General features: G+C 37.6%; 2 protein-coding genes across 5 annotated transcripts; one reads left to right on the top strand and one right to left on the bottom strand.

The window, feature by feature from the left end:
* The first annotated feature begins 2,221 nt into the window (after positions 1-2,221).
* On the top strand, positions 2,222-5,691 carry LOC104436822 (probable serine/threonine-protein kinase PIX7). 2 transcript variants are annotated; one of them, XM_039310088.1, is made up of 6 exons: positions 2,222-2,599; positions 3,204-3,520; positions 3,624-3,759; positions 4,208-4,341; positions 4,435-4,558; positions 4,956-5,691. In XM_039310088.1, the coding sequence occupies exons 1-6, from the start codon at positions 2,494-2,496 to the stop codon at positions 5,408-5,410; spliced, it is 1,272 nt and encodes a 423-aa protein (XP_039166022.1). In that variant the 5' UTR covers positions 2,222-2,493; the 3' UTR covers positions 5,411-5,691. The 2 variants fall into 2 exon arrangements, with proteins under 2 accessions (XP_039166022.1, XP_010047978.1); XM_010049676.3 differs by having other exon boundaries at positions 2,224-2,599; positions 3,201-3,520.
* A 13,061-nt stretch (positions 5,692-18,752) lies between these two features.
* Positions 18,753-23,565, bottom strand: LOC104436820 (UDP-N-acetylglucosamine transporter UGNT1). 3 transcript variants are annotated; one of them, XM_010049671.3, is made up of 10 exons: positions 23,335-23,565; positions 22,305-22,381; positions 21,625-21,786; positions 21,393-21,526; positions 20,558-20,688; positions 20,434-20,478; positions 20,212-20,309; positions 19,892-19,999; positions 19,133-19,189; positions 18,753-19,057 (listed from the first exon to the last, which is right to left on the bottom strand). In XM_010049671.3, exons 1-10 carry the CDS (start codon positions 23,447-23,449, stop codon positions 18,983-18,985), a joined length of 1,002 nt encoding a protein of 333 aa, XP_010047973.2. In that variant the 5' UTR covers positions 23,450-23,565; the 3' UTR covers positions 18,753-18,982. The 3 variants fall into 3 exon arrangements, with proteins under 3 accessions (XP_010047973.2, XP_039164012.1, XP_010047976.2); XM_039308078.1 differs by lacking the exon at positions 23,335-23,565 and adding an exon at positions 22,819-23,300; XM_010049674.3 differs by lacking the exon at positions 19,892-19,999.
* Between the last annotated feature and the right edge of the window lie 253 nt (positions 23,566-23,818).

Raw genomic sequence — 23,818 nt, 5'->3', positions numbered from 1 at the left:
CATTCTTTAGTTCCACATTCACTTTGCCTAACGTCTCATCATGTATTGCCCAATGTGGGGTTTCTTTTCCCGAATTTGCTCACACATTCCCCTCAACTTTTTAGAATTGGAATTTTTTTGAACTATATATACTTGAAGCATGATATCACGATTGTGTAAGTGTTTGACATAGATTTTGGATGCGGACGGTGATGTGTGAATCCGAAAACAAACTATAGGTGAACTAAGGTTTCGTTTGTTCAATGAAAAATGAATGATTTGAAAAATATATTCCAAGAAATGAAAATGTTTAGACCTAAATTGTTGTTTATAAAGAAAACATTTTTCATGAGCTATATATTTTAAGCGATACAAACCATCATGTTTAAGAAAATATTTTTCAAATCATTCATTTTTGTGAAACAAACGGAATTCAAATAATTAGGCAACGACAATTCTCTTTCATTATCAATAAGAATTTATTTTTTAAATATTTTCGTATACAATGAAATTTCTTTTTGTTCATTTTTTTTTTAATGGATACAAGCAATCATTTTGAAAAAAAATATTTTTTCAAATAATTCATTTTTGCGAAACAAACAGAGTTAAAGTGAGATTTCCTCAAGAAATGGATAAAGATATTATAAATCTTTGAACTTTGTTTTAATCATTCAATGTTGTTTTTGGATAGGGATAAATATATTATAAATCTTCGAACTTTCTTTTAATCGTTCAATGTTGTTTTTGGATGTGCTCTTTTTGTGTAATTGAGTTTTTAGACTACTATTGTTGGACAATTTGAAAAGGAAAGTCGAAATCTCTTTGATCATTTTGATGATCACAAAACTTGTCAAAGTATTTGATTTCTTTGAGTGTATGATGAAGACATACTGCATGTTAAATATTTTTACGAGTTTATGCTTTATCACGTGATCAGAACCTACGGAGATATAAAGTGGGGGATATTCATGTATATTAAATATTATTTTGATAATTATTGAAGAAGAAAGCAAACTGACACGTACACAGCGTAAGATTGATATAGTTCGAAGGTAAAAAAGTGCAATAGATATATCTGCTACATTGCTGTAGATATATGTGCTACATAACTTTACATCTTTCTTAATTTCTGCTTATACTTGCATAAATGACACTCATACAGCTTTTCATATGTAGAAATTCTAAAATCTGCACTCGCACGAAAAGAGTTCTGAAAAATTTTCTACTGGGTCTCGTGTCAACCAATATTTTCCCTCTTGGTTGCTATGAGACCTAACAATTATTGTTTGTTAACAAATACAATATATATATATACGCAATTACCTTATACATCACCCATATGGACGAGTAGAATTAAGGTGGCGCTGGCATTAGACCTAATAAAATTCATTTCCCTAAAACTATCTGGCCAAGAAAAATTTACAGAACAATTTTTAACTCTTTGAGTGCATTTGTTTCATGCAAAATGAATTATTTGGAAAATATTTTCCTAGAATTAATTGATTATGTTGTTTGAAATAATTAGTTAATGAAAAATGTTTTCATATAAAAAAAGATTTATATTTAAATTTTCATGGACGATGAAAACATTTTTCATTTTCATTTTTGCAAACGTTTAAATTACCATTTTTAGGTAATTTTTTTAATTAATTTATTTTTAGAAAAAACGTTTCTTAATTAATTTATTTTTCTAAGCATAGTTGTTGATAAAATCTGCTTGCTAATATTTTCTTGATGGCTACAACGTCTATTCCAGCATGGCTACACACTGCAACATAACAATGTACAAGTGAATCATCTCTTTTCATGAAAAATTTCGAAACCGGTCTAAAAAAAGATCGGATTTAGTCCAAACTCACCGACCGTCCAATTAAGTCAATGTACATTTCACAACTTCGTTGATCTGGTCCACACTTCAGCATTGTCTGTCTGCTCTTAAAAACCGTAGCCCGAACGTGTTGTTTATGGTTGAAGATGCACCGTCTTGCATAAAAGCTTCTTGCTAGTCTTTGTACTAATCCGTTTCGAGCAAGACAACGCCTGGAACTGTTAAAGCAAGAACGTTCAGGACAATCCACATTGCATCAGTCACTCTGTTTGGCCTCATTATTTTCATAGTCATTTTAGTAATTTTGGGCAAATTTCAATTCTTGAAAGAGGGGAGAGAGAAAGAGAGAGAATTGCTTCCATCCCCCACAAGCAAAAAGTGGAAGGAAAAAAAGTTCTTTTTGTACACACCGCGATGATGGTGATGATGATCCCTGCAATCTCCAACAGCAAAAGAACACCGAATTCCTTTCTCTCTCTCTCTCTCTCTCTCATCCTCATATTCCTCTGCCTCTCCTCTGTTTCTCACACCTCATAAGTGTGTTGAATCTCCTTTTGGCCTCGCCCCCCCTCTCTCTCTCTCTCTCTGTCTGCTGTCTGTTTTCTCTCTCATCTCTTCAGCTCAATATAGTTGACGCCATCCCATGAAAGTGAAAAGGGAGGAGGGGAAGTGAAGCAGAAGAAGAGATGGAGAAGAGCAGGTGCGGCTGCTGGGCAGTTCTGAGACGCACCTCCTCTGCTTCAAGAGACTCCGCTAATTCAATTCCTCGTACCAGCACCGTTTATGATGCAGGTGACAGCACTAGCACGATCATGTCCTTGCGTTCCTGTGAAAATTCAATCCTTGTTTCATGTAGAGAACAAAATGGGTCGCTTTCTTTTCCACATAGCATCTCGCATGTTCTTTTCTTTCTCTCTTCAAGCTTTGGACCTGGTTCAAGAACGCAGCATCATGCTCTTATTGGGTACTGAAGTTTGGCAGGAGCGTACTGTGTGCTGATTTTGGGATGTAATTATCCCTTACAGAGATCCATTCGACAAATCTAAATGGAATCCGAGCCATCCGTTTGGTATTGGCTAAAACCAGTCTTGTAACCAGGAAAAGGCTTCTCTCTTTCACTTGCCTTCTTTTGTTTTCTTGGCTGAGTTTTTGCGTAAATCATTGTTTTTTTTTTCCGGTTGCTGATTTCTTTTGTTTTCAGTAGACTGTATGTGGTTATTTGCATAGCTCATCGGGAAAGTAGTCATCTTGGGCTTAAGTCAAACTTGAAAGTTGGAACATTCAATAACCTAAAGCCTTATCCAAGCTGATCTCGTACAGATTTCCACTTTTATGATTTGGATAAAATCGACATTGCAAATTGATGGGGGGCAATTTCTTAATTTTGATGCAGCAGCCGAGACGCGATACCTCAATGCGAGCAACCGTGAGATGTATCCTCCTCACGAAGCTCGCTTATCCTCTGATACGCCCGAGCCACCATTGGCGGATAATAAATCCAGGTGCCAGCTTCTCCAGTTCACTTTTCAGGAGCTAAAATCCGCGACTGGGAACTTCAGGCCGGATAGTATACTCGGGGAGGGAGGATTTGGTTATGTCTTCAAAGGGTGGATTGAGGAGAATGGTACGGCACCTGCAAAACCTGGTTCGGGAATTACAGTTGCAGTCAAAAGCTTGAAGCCAGATGGTCTCCAGGGGCACAGAGAATGGATGGTGAGCGAATTCTAGAACTCTGACCAGCTAAATTGATGTCTCAAGCGTGTTTCTTGCTGAAATGCTGAGAATAGAGTCATAATCGACAGATTCGTTAATGTAGGCTGAAGTCGAATTTTTGGGACAGCTTCATCATCCCAATCTCGTTAAGCTTGTCGGTTGCTGCATTGAAGATGATCAGAGGTTGCTAGTCTATGAGTTTATGACCAGGGGAAGCCTTGAAAATCATCTTTTCAGAAGTAAGTGTTGATTTCTGCCTTTATCGACAGTTCAATGTAGTGACTCCATCAGAATGGGCAATCAAATTGCATGCTTGATTCAGAATGCTTCCGACAGACGAGAAGTTTGCCTGCTCCTAAGAAGCCCGGCGTTAATTTGACACATCGGGTTTTCCTATGTACCTAATTAGGTAGCCTGCCTAGCGTATGCAAGATTTTCCTACTCAACATAATGTTTCTGATGAGCTCGCTACCTCCTTTGCATGGCTGTGGCATCATGTCTAAGTACCATAATGTTCTGACCAGTTGCAATGCTAGGTTATGCATCATATGCCAAAATGGTCTAAAGCACTGTCGTGAGCCAAGCTGTGGTTCTTCAAATTGATTGTGAAAGTGTTTGCTTTTTTGTCATTGTGGCTCTGTCTGTCACTGTCCCTAACATGTACTGATTATGTCGTAATTCTTGAAGGAGCCGTGCCTCTTCCATGGTCCAACAGGATAAAGATCGCCCTTGGCGCAGCAAAAGGATTGGCCTTCCTGCACGGGAACAGGAAACCGGTCATTTACAGAGATTTTAAGACCTCAAATATTTTGCTTGATTCGGTACATACTTTGGCACTATACTGTACTTTGGCACTATACTGGGACTGCCAATATCTGTTCACTCTATTAACTATAACAGCCGTTGCTCTGCAGGAGTACAATGCAAAGCTTTCGGATTTCGGTTTGGCGAAAGCTGGGCCTCAGGGAGACAAAACTCATGTTTCAACTAGAGTTGTGGGGACATATGGCTATGCTGCTCCAGAATATGTAATGACAGGTACTCCTGTGATATCTGGTTTGTTAAATTGGTTCTAAAAGCTTCATGTATGAACATTTTCAAGAATCACACAACTCTCTTAATACCTTGACACAAATGGTCTTCAGCTATCATTGCTTGTAGCTCAAAAAAGACAAGTTGGTTGTGTCAGGTAGCACTGTGATTCACCAGAAAAAGTGAGTTTCATTCTAGACATTAGTCTATCTAGTGGTTGAATACTGAGTTTTAGTCATGAGCCGATTCACCAAAGTTGCACAGGAGCAATTATCTTTTGTCTGAACTAAGTTCTCACATAGATTTTTTCATGAGACAAACATCGGCAGCAACGAGAGGATTTGGAGTTTTTCCACACTATCGAAGCCCTATCCTGATGCTTGTCTTGTTCTCATTTCCACAGGTCATTTGACATCAAAGAGTGACGTCTATAGCTTTGGCGTTGTGCTTCTTGAGATCCTAACGGGAAGAAGATCAATGGACAAGAAACGTCCCAGCGGAGAACAGAACCTCGTCACATGGGCCCGACCCCATTTGACGGACAAGAGGAAGCTTTACCATCTGGTTGATCCGCGCCTCGAACTGAACTACTCAATCAAAGGAGTCCAGAAGGTGTCTCAACTAGCCTTCCACTGCCTCAGCAGGGATCCCAAGTCCCGCCCCGCGATGGACGAAATCGTCAAGGTGCTCACTCCATTACAAGACCTCAATGACCTCGCAATCTCGTCTTGCCATTCCCGGTTGTATCAACAAGGGAGGCGCAAGAAAAAGCCGGACCCGACTCAGCAGCGGAGTTACATCCAGACCAAAAGCGTTAGAGATTCTCCCCTGAACGCCGGCAAGCAGAACTCAAAGTGACTGCTCAGCTGTTCCTACTCTTCTGATTGATTCGAGTACTATTGTAAGTTTGGTTCTTGTACTAGAATGTTTGGTCCTAATTAGTGCCGGATTGAGAAAGAACAAGGAAGACAGAAAAGTGCTTTCGAGTCTTCTCCCATGATCTCTCATGCTAGAGAAACTAACCTTCGGATTTCCCCGCGAGTTGTCTGTATTGTAGTTGAGTTTACATCTGTAATTACATGAACGAACCCCTGTTGTTCTCCGCGATTATTTATGTACATCTAGCAACGTGATGTCGATGTCCTTTGACCCAAAAAGAGCCAAAAAAAAAAAAAAAAGGCCAAAAAGAAAATCTCGATGTCGATTGCTTGGAGTTCGAAGAAACTGCACTTTGAGATTGTCTACGAATGCGTGCAAGCACGGCGTCTTTTCTTCAATCTCAGGAGACAATCTTGCGTCTTTGCTTCGTGTTTAAGCTGTCGATCTTCTTCAGAAGGCGAGCTTGAGTGAGGATCTCAATGAAGTGCACTTGCTCAAAGTGGAGAGGACGATAGACTAGAGCAGCTGATCATTACGCTGACTCAAGAAGAAGCGAAAAAATCAATTTTTTTTATGTAGGGAGAAGAGATTTAACGTTTATTCCCATATGTTTCACATTTTCATATGCCACACACACACACACACACACACACATATATTAATGTCCATTGGTAGTGCATGTTCTTCCCCATACTCTATAAATCTATATAAGTCATTGGTGTGATGAATAGTAAAATGATGATGTGGCATGCTTGGAATTTTTTTTTTCATTTTTCAATTTTATTTTTGAAGTAGGAGTTGTTGGGTACTAAAAAACTCCAGTTTTCTTTATTCATTCTTAGGTTTTAAGCCAATATTCGAAAAAAAGCCAGTTCTCGCTCTTCTCTTGGTTGGTGAATTTCACAAATAAATTTAAATACTTCTAAAGTTGGAGTTGCCGACCCAAAAAAAAAAAAAAAATCTTGCAGTTCATGGATAGAAAATCAATTCCACGTCCGTAATTCATTCATAAGGATAAGTATTTGGTACGCTGCATAAAGAATTGTCATTAATATTATTACTATACTAGAACAATCAACAAAAATATGAATTTGTTTCGGGGTCTAACATTTGTCTCATCTGTAAAATCAAACAAACGTCTCTAATTTATAGCCTTCAAATTGAGTGGCCATATGCAAAATATAAGTAGAGATTATGTACAATGTTTATGGAGATACCTAAGATCAATACTTCTTCCAAATTTTTCGCTCCCACGCCTTTTAGACAAGTTAACCTATGTGAAATCATACCATGAAATAGTTATACTAATATGATGTATTAGAGATGATCATGCAATGATAAGGTTTTTGTTTATTATCTAATTTCAAGTGATCAGATATTGAGTAAAATGAAACTGTTTACTCTTTAAGAATAAAGTCATTATATCCCTCGCATGGCACGGATCTCATTCTAGTTCAATTGTCATTGGACCAGCCGAGTAGTTTCAACATTTTCATCATGTAAAAAAGAAAGCACAAAAAAGACAAAACCAAGTGGCGACAAGTTAGCTCGGAGGAGTCACATTTTCTTACGCCTTTATGAGAGATGTTCCCTGTTAATATCCTCTCACTTGCTTAACTTGAACCGTTATACGGAGGGATAATTATCCAATATGTTAAAAACCTATTATGTGGATGTTAATTCAATTTTAAACTTTAAACAAAATTACAATGTAATTATTTTGGTCAATATTCGCTAAGAATCACTGACATGATGATTTAGTTATTGCCGATCATCTGATGTGCCACATCACGACGTCAATGAGATTTGGTGAAAATTAACTGAAATGACTATATTCGAATATCACATAAAGATATATGACTAAAATGACAAAATTGAGTTGTTATCCGTATAACAAGTTTAAGACTAGTTGGACAATTTCTCAATTAAAAGAGCTTTGAACAATTGGCCAGGTTTTTACGGTAATGTACTTTCTTGACCTAAATATTTTAATTATAAAGAGGGGATTATTATCTACATTAGAGTGTTACAAAGAAAATACAATATTTGCATTTAATAATTAATTAAAAACCATTCATTACCCATAAAGCGCGTCTTGCAAAGCTCGGTGGCTAGCATGTTTAATTTAATTGAAAATATTATATTTTGGGGGTTTAAGTTAATAGTAAGCATACATTAACTATATGCCAACCCCATATCATTATCTTCTTTTAGGAACAATTTGACTTGCAAATTAATTATTTTCCTGTTGCATATAAGAAATTAACCATGCTGTTTTCGAATTTTTTCGATCGGGTTGCTTCGTCAACCATTTATAAAAGAAAATTTAATGGAAAGCTAGTGAGGCATTCACTAGAGAACTATGTCACATTGTGCATAATGACACGTGACATAGTGATATGGTTGGAACTGAATCATTCTATGCTTTGTTTGTTTTGTAAAAAATTGACGATTTAAAAAAATAATTTCTTAAAAATGATTGTTTTAGCGACACAAATGCATCTCTAATATATGTCACTTAGGCTCCGTTCATTTCGCGGAAAATAATTTTTGGGAAAACGTTTTCTCGATTTTTCAGCGTTCGTTTCACGGAAAATGAATTCCTTAGGGAAAATGTTTTCCATGAAAGCAAAAAAATCTTCTAATTTTGGGGAAAATGTTTTCTACTTTTGAAAAGTGGAAAACATTTTCCTTATTTGATATTTCTTATCTCACAAATCCTCTACTTTTATTCTTTCTTCTTATTATTTTTTTTTTTATTCGAATTTTTTTTTTTTTTTTTTTTAATTTGAATTATTTTTAGTTTCTTTTTCTTGTTTTTTTTTTTTTTTTTTTTCCCTTTGTTTCCCATTTTCTTCTTTCTTGGCTAGTCGTTGGCCGTTGCTAAGCGAACCTCGAGCTCATTGATCTCAAGCTTGTGCTCTGCACTCTTACTTATCATTTTCTTTATTTACTCTACGCTGCAGTTATACATTGCTCAAGCAAATGACTTTACATGCTTTGCTTCTTTTTTATTTTGTTTATTAGAACACAAAAAATGCAAGGGGAGAATATGCCAATTAACTGGAAGATTCTCATTAGGGTTGTACATGCTTTGCTTCTTTTTAAAATCCATATGAACATTTTTTAGAGTAGACGAGCGTTTGGCGACAATGAAGAAATAAAGATATGAAGTAAATTTGTTCAAATTTAAAGGCAAGTTCATATTTGATGGATTTATAGGTTGATAAGTGGTGAAGTCTTAGAAAATATTTTCCTTATTGAACACTGGAAAATATTTTCCAAAATATTTTCAGGTTTTAGCCGAACACAAAAAAATATTGTCATTTTCCTGAAAAATGACTTATGGGAAAATATCTTCCGTAAATGGCCCATTTTCCGCGAATCGAACGGACCCTTAATTGACTGTTTTAGAAGTCTAATGAACTAACTGAAATGTGGATGAACAAGAAATAAGAAAGAAACTTCCCCTCCCCCCCCTCCCCCTCCCCCTTCTTCTTTTCTTTTGGTAAAAAAATGACTATGGAAAAAATTAAAAAGGAAGTTGAGCAATGGAATCACATTTGACAAAATATCAACTCCCAACTACTTCTCACTATATCAGCGATAATGCGCACTCATTTGGATAGAGCCCCAATTTGACCAGCAATACACCTGGATTATACTCTATGAAGTTTACAAACTATAAAAATCAAAGAAACGTCATTAAATAAATCAAATGAGAGTCGGTAAAGGTCAAGCTTATTTAGTTTGGTAATTTCTATACATAGTTAACATATGTAAGGGGTTGCTAACCAAGGCAAATAAAAATTAGTAATCCAATGGATAAGCTGGTTAATTGAAAAAAAAAATAAACATTGATAAATAATGCATATGAAAGTTGGTACTCCAAAACTAGGTAGTAATTTAATATGATAAAAATTTAATAAATTACTCTAAATTAGGTTGATAATTTAGTATAATTGTTAGTTATTTGGAGCATTGGCAAGTTATGTAAATTAAAGTAATGAGATAGTACAAAAATGTTGATTTTGTAAAAGTTACCAAGTTATTTTTGAAAAAAGTCATTAACCATACTTCATCAATGAATACTTGACACTTGCCAACATATAGTTGGAATTTACAAGTGCAAAAAGAAAAAAAAGAAAAAGAAAAAAAGGATCCGTGGATCAATATAATTCTGAGAAGAGATAGTTTATTATAGTATTCCTCCAATTCCCATTTCTGACTTTACAATAATAAATAATTTGTTTTTTCCCTCCACCTTGCCTTGCAACTGAGCTCGGATCTTGTAGTGTCGTTTATAAATTCGAAACGAGATCATGGCTTATATTCCGATGTGGGGCTTCAGACACACTGCATCATGCCATTGCAAGAACTATAGAAAATTAAACAGGCCAGATCAACCGTGAGAACCCAAAAAATTACTGAAAATGAAGAAGTACATTGATCATCACTAAATGAAGAGATCATCACAGAAACAATTTTTTCGCCTCATGGATTGAGCGTCTGATGTACCTCTTTCCCAAGTGCAAATTTCACCAGTAAAATGCATAAATTGATCTACCAATTTGGAAATTTCTTGCACGTACGTGGTGCATGCCGGGCAATACATTTAAATCCTTGAATTTGGTTAATTGTGTGCAATGAAGTCCATTGAATAAAAAATCTGGACTTACGTTACTTGTATGCATCGGTACAAGAATTTATCAATCGATTAACTAGTTTTATTGAAGAGGCAGTCACATGATAATATTTCTTATTAAAAAGTTGATGAGACAGTCACAAGACAATATTTCTTTGTGCACTTATGTGACTAGCATGCGTCGGTACAAGAGTCTATCAATTGATCGATTAGCTCTATTAAAAGACGGCCACATGAAAGTACTTTTTATCAGAAAGTTTGCGAGGAACTCGGTGGCTAAAGATGATATATGCTACGTCAACAAGTAGCTGTACTCACGCGTTTTCCCCGACGCAGACTGGACAACATGGTAACAGTGACTTATATCGGCGTATACAGATTGTTTGCACTATATGTTATTCCCAGAACATACTTGATCAGCATCTTTTACATCAATTAATCACATACTCATTCTTATCGAAAAAAGACCACTTAAATCTCTTTTGCTGGACATTAACAGGCGGCTGTTCATTTTCTCTTTACTGTACTTATAATTTGTACCATCGCAACTTATCAACTTTTAGTACTGTATTCCACTGTTGAAACTCTGCGACTTTACTGTTGAGATCGCTTATGCACGTATTGTAAAGTGAAGTGTCATTGATAGCTTGTGTCTACGTCAAAGTTTCATAGATAGTTTTGACGGCACAACAACAGAGTAGTGACATGAGAACAATACGGAAAGTGGTATTTAAAAAGGAGTAATTGCAATGATATAGGTTGAATTGCAGTGGCTACGGAAAAAGCTAAAATAGCCTCAAGATTCAATGATCAGCAAAGATATACATTTACCCATCAAATCTCATAAAGTTATTTAGGGAAATATCATGGACTGGATATGATCAAAGTGCTATTTTCACGTACCTAGCTGGTTCCATGGAGGCAACGTGCTCAAGCTCTTATAAGCCACAAGCTTCAACTCTGGGCCCCGGAAGAGAAAAGAATATAAAAGAACATTAATGTACAGATGGAACTCCAAGAGCATATCACATAATTAACATGGAAATTGTTTTGCTACACAGGCTGAGCAACATTTTATTTGTATAAGTCTTCTCCATCACTGTTGAGATCGACGATTACATTTTTGGGGATAAACCAATCCAAATCAACCCTGCTAGAGATGTATATTGTGTAATCAATCCAAAGATCATGCCGCCTGCGCTAAAAAGTCCAATTAGTAAGTCTACATTTTCGCTATATCATTTGCTAATTAAAGATAAAATTTTCGAATATAAACGCTAGCAATCTTCTAATGTGACCTATATAGGATGCATTTGTCAACCAATGACCAACAAAGTAAAGCTCACAAAATAGTGGTAGCATAGATGAGAGATATTAGTAAAACATTTTTCACTGAATAAATCAACATTTAGCAAATAGAAAGTAGTTCTATTAGAAAACCAACATGCCATCTAGCATTTTCTTGTTCAATCTAAGAACTTCACAACTCATGAAGTATGCCGTTGATATTATGGAAACAAGCTGCAAGATGCGAGGAAAAATGCAGACAGGTAGTTTGACTATGTGCTTCCACTAATGTCTTTATGCAAGTGAAAGTGAAGATAAGATGAGAAACAACGTGAAAGCACGTTGAAAGAAATCAGATGAAGACGGAGTATCCTCGATCGGCTATGCCACATATGACCGCACCTGCAATGAGAAGACATCTTCTGACCGAACAGGAATGAAACTTGTCACGTAGAGAGTGATATTGGCGCGGCTCAATCTGAGATCGTCTTTTACAACCCATATGTAAATCCGTCTTCGGATTGAACCTCACCAATATCGCTGTCTTTTTGCCGCTTTAGCTTCATTCCCACCTATACCTGTCAAACTCGTTCTAGATAAAAGCCAAACGCAAAAGTCAAGGACTTAACTTCCATCATCAGCAGGCCACACGTTTGCCCCAACATTCTTTTGCACCATGTGAATAAAGAGCCTTGTGCTGGTTTCAGCTTTCAGACCAACGCTCTCATGCTGCTTGCAAAAGCACGAGAACACAATTATTACTTGGGCATCTTTGGTAGGGAAAAGGGTTTCCTTGGATTGATGGAGTCAATTCATGGTTTTTTGTTGGTGGTTAGAGGAATTAATGTGATGGTGAAGTGGGGATCACCCAAATCATTGCATATTCTTGGTATTCATGTATGAAAACATTCTATGTGCCGCTATTTGTGTTGTTAAAATTAATCTTGTGCATTAGTACAAGATCGATAATTTCAAAAAAAGAAAAATAAGGGCAGATGGAATGAATTCAGCTAGCTTGGTATTCTTAGGGATCGATACACGGAAGAAATTGCCTAATAGCTCGAACAAAAACGAAAAGAGAAAAACTAGAAGTTGACGAAACATGAAAAGATAAAAACACAACACAAATGCATGACAGTAGCTATATAAATGAATATATCAAGCCAGAGCTCCTAGCAGAACTTGACTCAGAAGCAGGGTTTTGGATTGGCCGAAAGAGGGTAGGTCCGTGCATGAAAAAACTTATGAAGGTGATCGATAGACTCCAAACCCATGGCCAACATGAAGGAAATACTCATGCAATAGATAGTGGGTGATGAGAGAGAGGAGAAGAAGAGAGGGAGCGAGCGAGAGCGAGAGAGATTGTGTTGACGAGGAAGAGAGGGAAGGAGGGGGGGATGTATAATGGAAGGATTTGCCTCGGGATGAGAAGGGGAAGAAGGTGAGTGGAATGATGTCAAGAGGGAGCAAGCCTCACTTTTAGGGTTTGTCATGCTTAGTTTGCACTCAAAAAATTTAACATAAAAAAACTCTCTCTCCGCATGCACTTTGAAATATTCTCTCCACCCCAAAAAAGAAACCCACAAAATAACTCCTTTTCATTGTACTGTGTTATCTCTTCCCCCTCCACATTATCATTATTGAAAGCCCTAAGACACCCCAACTTTTTGTTCATGCTTGCATTAATTTGATTGAAATGCTTTTGGGTGTGTGTGAGAGAGAAAGAGAATTGGATGGTTGGCTTATATGCACGCTTTGTGAGCAGAATCATCATCCAAGTGTTACTTATTTAGACACTAATCATAAAGAAGAGAGAAGAGAGCCCACTTTTTTGATAATCAAAAAGGGACATTCTTAAGTTTGAATACTTATAAAGGAGGGGGGGACACTTTATGATCAAGAACATTCCATGGTGTCCTTTTACCGAATAATGCATGTTCCTGACAGCATGTTGAAGTGCTAGGATTAGGTTATGCTTTTTCCTGGAGAAGGAAAAGAGAGAATTGCTCATTTTGATTCCATGGGCCTCCCTTGTCTAGAAAATTAGTTGAACTTTTTGACTGAGGTTTCCATGTTGGTCAAGATTAGGTATTTAACGTCAAAGCAATCGCGAGAACAGAAAGAAAGAGATAAGGTGAAATGAATAAAGAAATCACAACATCCATGGGGATGGGATATAAGAATTTTATCTACAATCTTATTTGTTTCGCGGCAAATGAAAAATTTTTCATTGTTAAATGCATAAATTTTTTCAAAAATATTCAAATATAAATTGTTATTAAAATGAAATATTTTTAGTTGGCCAATTATTGCAAGCAGTACAAAACGTTTATTTTTAGGAAAATATTTCATAAATAATTTATTTTGAAGAAAAGAATGGAACCTAAAACTCTAATCAACAATCAATCTGTCATTAGAGATAAAGTAATCCCAACATCACCCAACACCAGTTGGCTCTACGTCCCAACACCTAATTGGGTCTATGAAATGTGCAATGTGTCCACTAGGGTTGTGCAATAGATCCGATTATACTTTGGAATTGACTGGACCCTTATAGAAACAAGTTCAATTCATGATTTCAAATTTTTGGAATTGGTATTGCGCGGATAGGTTATAAGTTCCGAGTGTTGAACCTTACCCATTCACTCACCCACTCAGGAATTGGGTAGAACCTATTTTTTAAGTTAGAAGAATATGGTTTATTATTCTTAAATGAGCTTAACTTTCCTGTTGCTTTATATTTTTGTTTGTTTTGTATTGATGTTTTACTTTGAGCTATTTTGTTACTCATAATTGCTATTTGTCTTGGTTTTTTTAAAAAATGAAGCCAAAAAAGAAAAAAAAGAAAAAAAAAAAGAAATCTCGGGATAGAATCTGGAACTAGACTAGATAAACAAGGTAAGTTCCAAAGTCACTTTGAAGATAAATAAGTAGATTCTAGATTCCAAAAATGGAAAATCAGTTCTAAATGTAGATTCTAGATTCCAGATTTGGAACCTTTCTATTGCGTAACAAATCATTCCTAGTATCCATTTTAGTATCACTGCTATGATACTATTGGTTGATGTACTTGTTTTTCGTATATGTGACAAGTAGGACTTCTTAAGCATATATAGTATTAATATCTGATCATCTGCATATTCAAGAGCCGAACATCTTGTAAAAGGAGATGTGTTACAAACATGACTAGATTTGAATATCGCATCAAAAGATTGAAATTTTTCTTTCACCATATATGGGTCAAGAAAACCGAGTATTAAAATCCGAAAATTCACTAAACGGGAGTAACCAAGATTAGTTAGGTAATGGACCCGCTTTTTCTGCAGTCTTGTTCAGGTATTTTCTAGTGCTCGAATATTCACACATCAACTTTATAAACAATTGGAAGAAACTGATGCCTAGGAAGACTTAATTAAAGAGGGATCGTGGGTCAAATGGCATGAGTGCGTGGAGAGAAAGGAGAGAATCTTAGTTCTTGAGAACAGGAGTGCAGAATGTCAGCGAAGGTGAACAGGTTTAATTTATATAAGTTTGCCGTCTAGAAAGAAGTTTCCAAGGAGTACGTACAAAGCCTGATATGAAACACAACCAAAAGCACTTTGCGAATGGTAGAGACTAGAGAGGCAGGGCCAACCCATCCCCGGAGACACCGGCGTTAAAGTAGCCCTGCCTTGAGCTTTGCATGAGCACTAGGGGACACTCTTCTTGGGTTTTGCTGACCACTTTGATCTATTTAACTTCATTATTTTTTTGTTGCATGTTGTGTCCCTCCTGTGCTCTCAATCGGCATTTATTTTGTCCACCACGGGTGAAAAAGGGAATTGGATTTATTTTTTTAATCTACTTACTGACCGTGAAAAGAACAGATTTTGCGTCCGGTATGTGAAGATCTATGGGTGTGTAGGTAAAATATATTTGCAGAATGATTAGACTTTCAATATATAGGTGACTACGTCTTAACATTGCATACGTGAAATTTAAGACTGGATAGATCCTTGAATCATTATTCATTAGTGATATTATGAGATATTTTGCATGTGGTTTAAATTCATTTTTTGTATATCTCAAGCTCAAAGTGCACACCAACAAATCTAAGCACATAATTTAACTATACGCATGAAAGATATTACCATCACTTGTTAGGAATAGTTTTTCCTATTGTTTTTTTTTTTTAATTTAGCGGTTAGGTGATGTCCAGGTTGGTTTTCATGCATCTCGATTGATTCACTTTTTGGGCATTATTCAATTGATCACATCATCTATTCAACAAGCATAAGTTTTCTTGTGGGTTGTATTGAGATATAATATTCCTATGAATACATTGAACCAATAGAATTGCAATGCCTCAATTTCAAAAGTTAAGAACGTCAGGTGATATCTCAAAAGTCAAGTACGATTCAAATTGAAATTTGAGGATGAAAATTAAAACCAATCCCCAAAGTCGAATTGCCACCGTGCCATCTAAGTTTCAACCCTTTCTCTTGCAGCTAAAACAATGACAATTTCGACAAAATTAACGACTCCCAAACACTGAATTTAATTGAGCTCACGACCAAAACAAAAGTCTAGGAAAACGAATTAGATCCCAAAAGTCATAGGCCAAAGTATGAAATCTCTCCAATCGAGCACTTAATCTTTTCAAGCTCCAATGCGTCCTCCCTCTTTTAAGAATTTGGGGAAGCGTGAAAGACCCTTTTGGCAAAAGAGTTGAAGGCCCCCCTCTCTCTTTCATGACTCATGATTTAGGGCGATAAGTTCGCGTGCCACAGTCCCAAGCAATTTCATCCCACGCCTTAAAAACAAGACCAGTTTTTCAAGATTTCTCAAACACTTTTCTTGCTGATTTTAGGAAAATAACACAAATGACCCATAAACTTTACTCAAATATATAATATCGTTTTTGAACTTTTTTTTTATATGTTTTGATCTCTGAACTTTGGTCTATTGTTCAACAAAATCCTTGAATTTTTATACCTTTTTGTATAGTTTAGAGACTCCATATAGTTCACGAACCACATTAAACAAACTAAAAGTCTAGGGATGATATTATATACTAGGTCAAAGTTTAGGAACCAAATTATATAAATAAAAAATTTAGGGACAACATTATATATTGAACCAAAATTTATGAATTATTTGTGCTATTATCCCTTTGTTCTACTATTGTCACCAGATCCTCGGTCTTTTAAACACAGCTTGAACGTGTTCCCCACCTCTCTTTCAAACGACAACAACATCACAAACACACACACACACACCCCCCTCTCTCAAAAGCTGGGAGGTCAAAAAAGCTTTTGTTTCCATGATTTTGGGTTCAGCTTGGTTATTTCCCCACCGCCATCATTTATTCTTTTAAAAGCTTTCATTGTTTCTCTCTAAAGTCGCAAGTTGCAATTCGCATACATTGCGCCACTCTTTTCTAATCCATCTATCAACCTATCTAGAAGTCATCGCTAATGGAACGCGTTATTCCTAATTTTTTAAGAACTCTTCTTCGCTCTTTTGTTTCCCTTGTAAGGCCGTTAATCAGCAATTCGTAGTCAAGGGAAATAAGCGATTAGTAACTCCGTGCTTATTGCTTACAACTCTCCTTCCCAGGTCAAGTTACCATTTGAAAATATAAAGTTTGAATATCATTTCGCCGACCGCAGGTATTTGCCGCAGAGTAGTCAAATGAGGTTTTGCCTGAGTTGCAAGTTATGTGGAGCCCTGGTTGAAAAGACCATGAAGCTTTTGCCTACAATTTCGTTCCCTAATTGAAAATCTTCGTGAAGGCCAGGGGTCTAAGGCCAGGGGTCTAAGGGACATGTCGAGTCGTTTACGGCCTTCGACGTAACAATGTAGCAAAGCAAACATGCTTTCACATGACATGTTGATTGATTTTCTTGGGGCCATTAATAATTTAGAGCTGTTAGATGCAGCAATATCCATGCAATACACGACTGCTTTAAGCATGCTTCTGAATGGTCGAGACGACGCAGAAGTAAATGAGACCGAAGATCATAGTCAATGGTGGCCTAGTGGTAAAGACAAGGTACGAGATTTCGTCTTCTTATCTCGAAGACGAGGAGAGAAAGAACCAAGGAGAGAGAGTTTTCTTTAGCCCCTTTCTTTGTCTAAGCAGAAAAAAGACAAGTCGTTGAACTTGAAGTTTGATGAATATGTCTCAATCATGCCCAGCAATCAGGGCAAAGTCCATTGTCATGTTCCGGGGACAGCACAGACACGCCCTATCCCCCACATTCTCTCTCTCTCTCTCTCTCTCTTCTTTCTACGGCCACTTTTCTAGTGAGAGAGGCTCTTGACGTTCACACACGAGTAGTCAAGCCCAATGCATTTCATGCAGCTGCATACATACGTGACCTTACAAAGACAGAATGCTACTTTGGGAGAAACATCAGATGGCAATCTAATACAAGGATAGTATACTGAGAAACAGAAACGATGGCATACATCGGCAAATGCAGAAACGGCGATGGAATTAGAATGCGAGAAAGGAGAAGATGAAATAGTTTCATCCAAAGAGACGGCATTTGAAGCACCATACGATGCCGACACCATGATATCTAATGTCCATCCAGCAGAAATCAAAAGTGAGAGAAGAATCTTCTTTGCCATGACTGGCGTAAAAGGCGCCTTTTCGCTTTCTTGGACAGGGGGAAAAGATGGGAGCAAAACGAGGGATTGACAATGGGGATCTCCTTTTCTAAGGGTGAACAAGGACATGAGAGCATGCCCGGACCGTTTTTAACATCGTGACACGACAATGTAATTAAGTCTTTCATGCTAGTCAGATGTAGCGATTTTGTTCAACTTATCATTCTCCTCTTAATCACGCCTCGTACTTGGTCTGAAATGGCTCAAATTCTACCTTTCTGTGCACTTCTGAATTCCCGTGAGAAATTATTCTTAATGTCTTGTCTATCTCCAAAAAAATTGCTAAAAGCATCACATCACTTATGTCAAAGGGAAGTGAACAGTGGCCAGGTAACAAAAATGTCTTTTCACATTGGACGTGCAATGTTTCGTGAGGACATGATTCAGTCTGCTGCACTAATTGCGCCGTGGTAGGGACGAACAAGCTGGATAGCGAAGGCAAGCCTTTCAAAAGAGAGGAAGGATCCTTGCCCAAAAGGAAAAGCAAACCCAAAAACGAAAATAAAGTCTGGGTCTGCTGCCCATTGACTATTAGTCTTCAATCATCAACCCTCCTTCTCTAAGTAACATCTGCAGGCAAGTAGCCAAATGTGAACTAGGCGACATTGGGATATTACGGCGATTTGAATCTGGGTCTCTCGTGGAGAAGATGAAGTGTGCCACCACAACCCCCCACAGCCAAGTTGTCTAATGATCCATTACTCTAGTATCATACAAAATTTACATACGTCCTAAAACCAAATAGAGAAGTCTCTTAAATTTACTGAAATCACTTTTAGCAAAGCTCAGCTCTCATATTAGCTTGTAAATTTCTTTGATGGACGCTAGATAAGTCCTCAGGTTTCACTTCGAATTTCAACTATACTAGCATACTGAAAAAAAACCTTCGTCCCAAAATTTGGTTGTTGATTTTATGATAGGGTTACATCACAGAAAACAAATCTCACAAGCTGCTTATCACCTTATCTCCCTTGAAGTTTACAATAGGCATACAGACAGGACCCTAAAAAACCAAGTGATTGGCCCACGACATTCAACTGGAAGAAACAGTGGACGTTAGCTCCTGTACAATCAAAACTATCAAAACTGCAAAGAAGGCAACAGATACTTACCAAGTCAAATGGAAGCCCACCAAACATTAGCCAGCCCAGTCCAATTGTGAAAAGGTCCTATCAACCAGATGTTATTAATATATTAAATAAAAAGAAAGAAAAGATGAGAGTAGAACATCTAAAGAGGTCTGATAGTGCAAGAATGACAAATTTTGACTGTCGTTGGCATTAAGAAAGAAGAAATTTTGTGAGCATCTTCCAGTATACTCACAGGAAATGCAAATTAAGATTCGAATATTCTTGCTTATTTCTTGTGAATAAACTGTGGTGCTAGTAAATGCATTTTAAGTTTCTTGTCCTTCAAGACAAAGCATAAGGACAAATAACCTAACAATATTTCACAGATAAGGTCGAGTCTAGTCAGCTAATTGAAATCTTATAGTGCATTGATTTCCACTACCAGCAAAGTACAGCACTCCAAGGATGAAGAAAGTGAAGTGAGAACAAATGCCCATGACATCAAACATCAGTATGAACAGTGCTACCCAAATAACAATTATTCTGGTGAAGTAGCTATCAACAGGGGCAAAATGTCATGGGAAGACATTTTATGAATGGTTGTGGACCTGCCTATTACAAAATACATTCCAGATAGCATCGACAAGAAAATTGAGATAGTAACAACCAAGAATATGGCTCGAGAACCATAAGCCCATCAGGAAGTATAGATACTAGATATGTTTCATTAACATCAGAATAGCTATGTATAACCGAGCATAAGAGGAGAGGTATTACTGGTATTTGGTGTGCATATCAAACCTTTAGATTACCACAAACCGTCTGTGTGAGTGCTGAATTTAGCATTGTATTCCAAAATACACAGTAATTAATCAGGAAAGCCATGATGCAGGAAAGTGCCATGACAGCCTGCAATTGTAAATATAATTGGACTCCCAGTAAATAAAATGGATGAGATGTAACATAGTGGCTAAAGGAGAAGCTTTTGAGTGTATGGGAAATAGACATGTAATTGCAGGTTGCAAAGGTAAAGCTTTACAATTCTGGCAACAACTGAAACAGTAATTGACTAGTTTGCATGTCTGGAGAAGTTGAAGAATTTTATTTGTACAAAAAATCACCTGAAAGCCAGGAGAAAACAAATTTGGGAACTTCAGTGTTCTTTCTAGGTCACCACTGATTGAAGTCCAGAGCAGCAAAATTGGTCCACATATTATGCCTACATAATGTCCAGGGGGACAATTAAATTTGAAAGAAAAACGTGCCAGTTACACCTGGTGACCAGCAAGCACTTCATGGCAGAAAGCAGGGAAGATGATCATTGTGCTAGTGATATATCTTACCATTACACCACATAAGGCCAAAGCTGTTAAGTCCACTAGATTTTCCTAAACAGAATGAAAAGGAATGAGAAGTTCTCCAATGCATCATACACAGAGAAATTGCAGAAGGGATAATAAAAACTACCAATTCGTGCTATAGAAGCCAGATATACTGCGGTACAGATGTTTGACATGAACACAATCGTGTATCCATATGAGTCAAATGACAAGTCTCGTGCTCCAGCAATAAAAGCGCCCAGTATAATGATCCCCACACTGATGCATCCCTTGGAAACAATCCAATAAGAATGGTTAGAAGATGAAAGCCTTGAGACAAGCATAACATGTTCTGTCAGATTGCCAAAATCAACACATTTCCACTAGAATATCTAATTTGCAATGTGTGAGAGAGAGAGAATAAATGCTCCATTGCATGCAGTTCTTGTCTGATTCTTTTGCCTAAAAAGTTCAGACAAGTAATGTTAGAGAGGAGAAGCCTCAAATGTTGTCCTGTTCTTCTACCATCCCATAAAGCTGGCAAAAGGCATATCTGAGTTGATGGCACTAGTAAAGCAACTCTTTGCAAGTGTGATCAATTATTGAAGATGAGGGGAGTAGAGTCTAAGCTCTCTCTGATATCATTTCATAAATAGTTCTGCAGAAAACATTACAAGTAAAAGAATATACTGGGCTGCTATATATGCGGCATTCGATTCCATAAAATTTCACCTCTCAACCAAGGAAGAGGGAATCGAGGAACTTTCCTAGTCAAAAGTTGTGGGCTGAAAATGATTTGGATCTTTTCCCTATTGTGGCTTGTGAATTCATTCTTCCATGAACAATCTCATAGGCGTACATGGGAGATAGTTCAGTAGCAGATATAATTTTTGTTTCAGGAAAGAGTAGCTGGTGTGTCACCTAACTCTACAGTATCTTAAGGAAAAATGCAAAGGTCTCAAAAGGAAGTGAAGGTTCCTTACCTGCCTACAACAGTGTGTGAATATCTCTGTCTGGTTAGAAAATACTCCACAACCATTGTGAAGGCCACCGTAGTCCGTCTGAGTGTAGTGTACATGGGAACATTTACACCACGTATGGACTCCATGGAGGCCAGCTTAACCAGAAGGAAAATAAACAGGTATTGGGTACACCAAAAGAAACCAGAAGGAAAAAAAAAAAAAAAAAAAAAGCGCTAACTAGGCAAAGTCATACCATATACAGCAAATAGGACACTGCAAGAGGAATAGTGTGAAGCAATGTCTTATGGGGAACCATTGTTGCAGGGTTGTAACTGACGCTCTGGGTTTCTCCAGCAGAGAAAGAAATGATATCCCAGAATCTCATTGCATACAGTAACAAACAAGAACATACCATCTGAAAAGGATAGACCATATAAAAGGCGAGGGTGAAATACTCTGCAGATTATAATTACCCAATCCAAAAAAATAAATGCATGAAATTGTGATGATAAAAGAGTTTAAATTCATCACGGTGACTATCCTCATGGTACAGTCTCACAGTCAGATTTCATTTCCAGAGATCAATGGTATATTTGGAAATGCGATGCTTTGGGAGGAATCTCTAATTCAACTGTAGAATATTGAACCAAGGAGAAACAAAGACAATAAAGAAGAGGAAAACTACAGTCAATAGCTTTGCCCAGCATAGCGTATCTTCATATCAAAGCTTGTCTAGACAAAGTCCAACACCAGGTTAATTGTTGGTCACAAGTCCCTTCTTGTTGGAATAGTAAAATGTTACACCAAGAATGAAGAGTTCATGAGTTTGATTCTTACATTCCCTTCTCCACTCGCATGCCTATTAAAGATAAGCTAACCACAGACCAGGATTGCGTAATTGACACGTGAGCCTAGTCAAGGTATACAGGGTACCTGAAAAAGTGTGATCACATTTGCACAAGGGAAATGGTATGAAGAAAGGGCCGCTTTGTTGAACATTACCAAGAGAACTGCATGAATGGGTAAAAATATAGCTGTCATGTAATTACCAAGACATGGCAGCACTCCACTTTACAAGTAGAAAACCACATTCTGGGCCTTCCCGGTAAGGTAACTTCTGGGAACATCAGGATCATATTGCTCAAGGTTCCCATTGACAGAGCAAGACTACACATGCTAAGTACAATTACAAAATTTTGGAAGAACAACCACCATGTGTAAATCACAACCTTATCACATTATCCAGAAAACAAGAGGCGCAGCTATGATTCATTGAGCAGTCGTGATAGAAAAAAAAAAAAAAAAAAAAAGCCAGCATCAACAAAGAGAAAATTTTTGCTCAAATTCATATACCACTTCTCATAAACGATTTTAGGACAAAGAAAAAGGACACTGGTATGTAAAATGACTGTTAACACTCGCTTTCATCTTCCAGGCACCTATCTACCTCCTGGTATTTTTGCTTGAGTTTGAGCATGACTTGCTCATTCACGAGCACAATCACACAAAACTCAGCACAAACGTGTAAATTGGCCACCTCTATCTGCGGTAGGAAAACTACACATTCCATAATCGAGTTTAACTTGTCCCGGAAACTCCAAATCGTCACACGGATTCGAAACACAAGAAGGCGAGCAGACCCTGAGCAAAATTCATTAAGCGAAGCTCAAAGCACTTCAGGCTCCGAATGAAAACACCGAATATAAGGAAGAGAACCCATCTCGAGAGCCTGATTCTCTCTCCTTTTTTCCATTTCCTCGTGAACGAACGTGCGTCGGTACAGGAAAAGTGATTAAAACATGACGTGCTTATCCATATGGAGCACTTGTGCGCACGTGAAGCAGAAAAGAAAAGGAAAGCAAAGCTCCACTAGTGAGTGACCACATAAGCATTTTGCAGAGGAGAAAAAAAGAAAGGAGAACGTAATGGAAAGTAAAGTTAAAGAGGGTGAACCGAAGAGAACCTGCGCAGGCCATGTAGGAGGCAGCAGCGTAAGCCCCCTTCCTGCTCATGGCGGACGACGAGGAGGTCTTCCCCGAAGGATCGGTCACTGGTATCATCTCGTGACCCTTCGCCATGATGACGCTGTGAGAGAGAAAGAGAGAGAGAGAGAGAGAGAGAAGGAGAGAGAGACGGTCTTTGGGAAGAAGGAGAAGGAGAAGAAGAAGGAGAAGAAGCGGAAGGTTAGAGCGAGAGGGGGTGAAAGAGAGACGAGGAGAGTGAGAGGGGGAAGGGAGTATTTGAGAGAGAGTGAGAGGGAGACCGACACGTGGCGGTGGACAGTGGATGTGGGGGTCCACGTAGAGTAGGTTGGTCCCCGTTGGATCAGGGATGAGTCTATGATTCTTTACTTGATCTTTGCTTTTTGCATGGCAGATGCTGCTTAAAAAACATTAATCTTCCTTTGGTGGAGACTTGCTTTCTATGGGGGGATGGGTTTTTATATT

Source organism: Eucalyptus grandis, chromosome 3 (genome assembly GCF_016545825.1).
Source record: "Eucalyptus grandis isolate ANBG69807.140 chromosome 3, ASM1654582v1, whole genome shotgun sequence".
Taxonomy (NCBI): domain Eukaryota; kingdom Viridiplantae; phylum Streptophyta; class Magnoliopsida; order Myrtales; family Myrtaceae; genus Eucalyptus; species Eucalyptus grandis.
The sequence above is the reverse complement of the archived record's forward strand: the minus strand, read 5'-3'. Positions and strand labels throughout refer to the sequence as shown.

Coding starts and splice junctions, on each gene's coding strand:
- LOC104436822 (XM_010049676.3), top strand. CDS start 2,494: ATGGAGAAGAGCAGGTGCGGCTGCTGGGCAGTTCTGAGACGCACCTCC. Junction 2,600..3,200: donor CAGCACCGTTTATGATGCAG/GTGACAGCACTA, acceptor ATTTTGATGCAG/CAGCCGAGACGCGATACCTC. Junction 3,521..3,623: donor AGGGGCACAGAGAATGGATG/GTGAGCGAATTC, acceptor TCGTTAATGTAG/GCTGAAGTCGAATTTTTGGG.
- LOC104436820 (XM_010049671.3), bottom strand. CDS start 23,449: ATGGCGAAGGGTCACGAGATGATACCAGTGACCGATCCTTCGGGGAAG. Junction 21,787..22,304: donor ATGTGATCACACTTTTTCAG/GTACCCTGTATA, acceptor TATCCTTTTCAG/ATGGTATGTTCTTGTTTGTT. Junction 20,479..20,557: donor GGCTTCTATAGCACGAATTG/GTAGTTTTTATT, acceptor CATTCTGTTTAG/GAAAATCTAGTGGACTTAAC.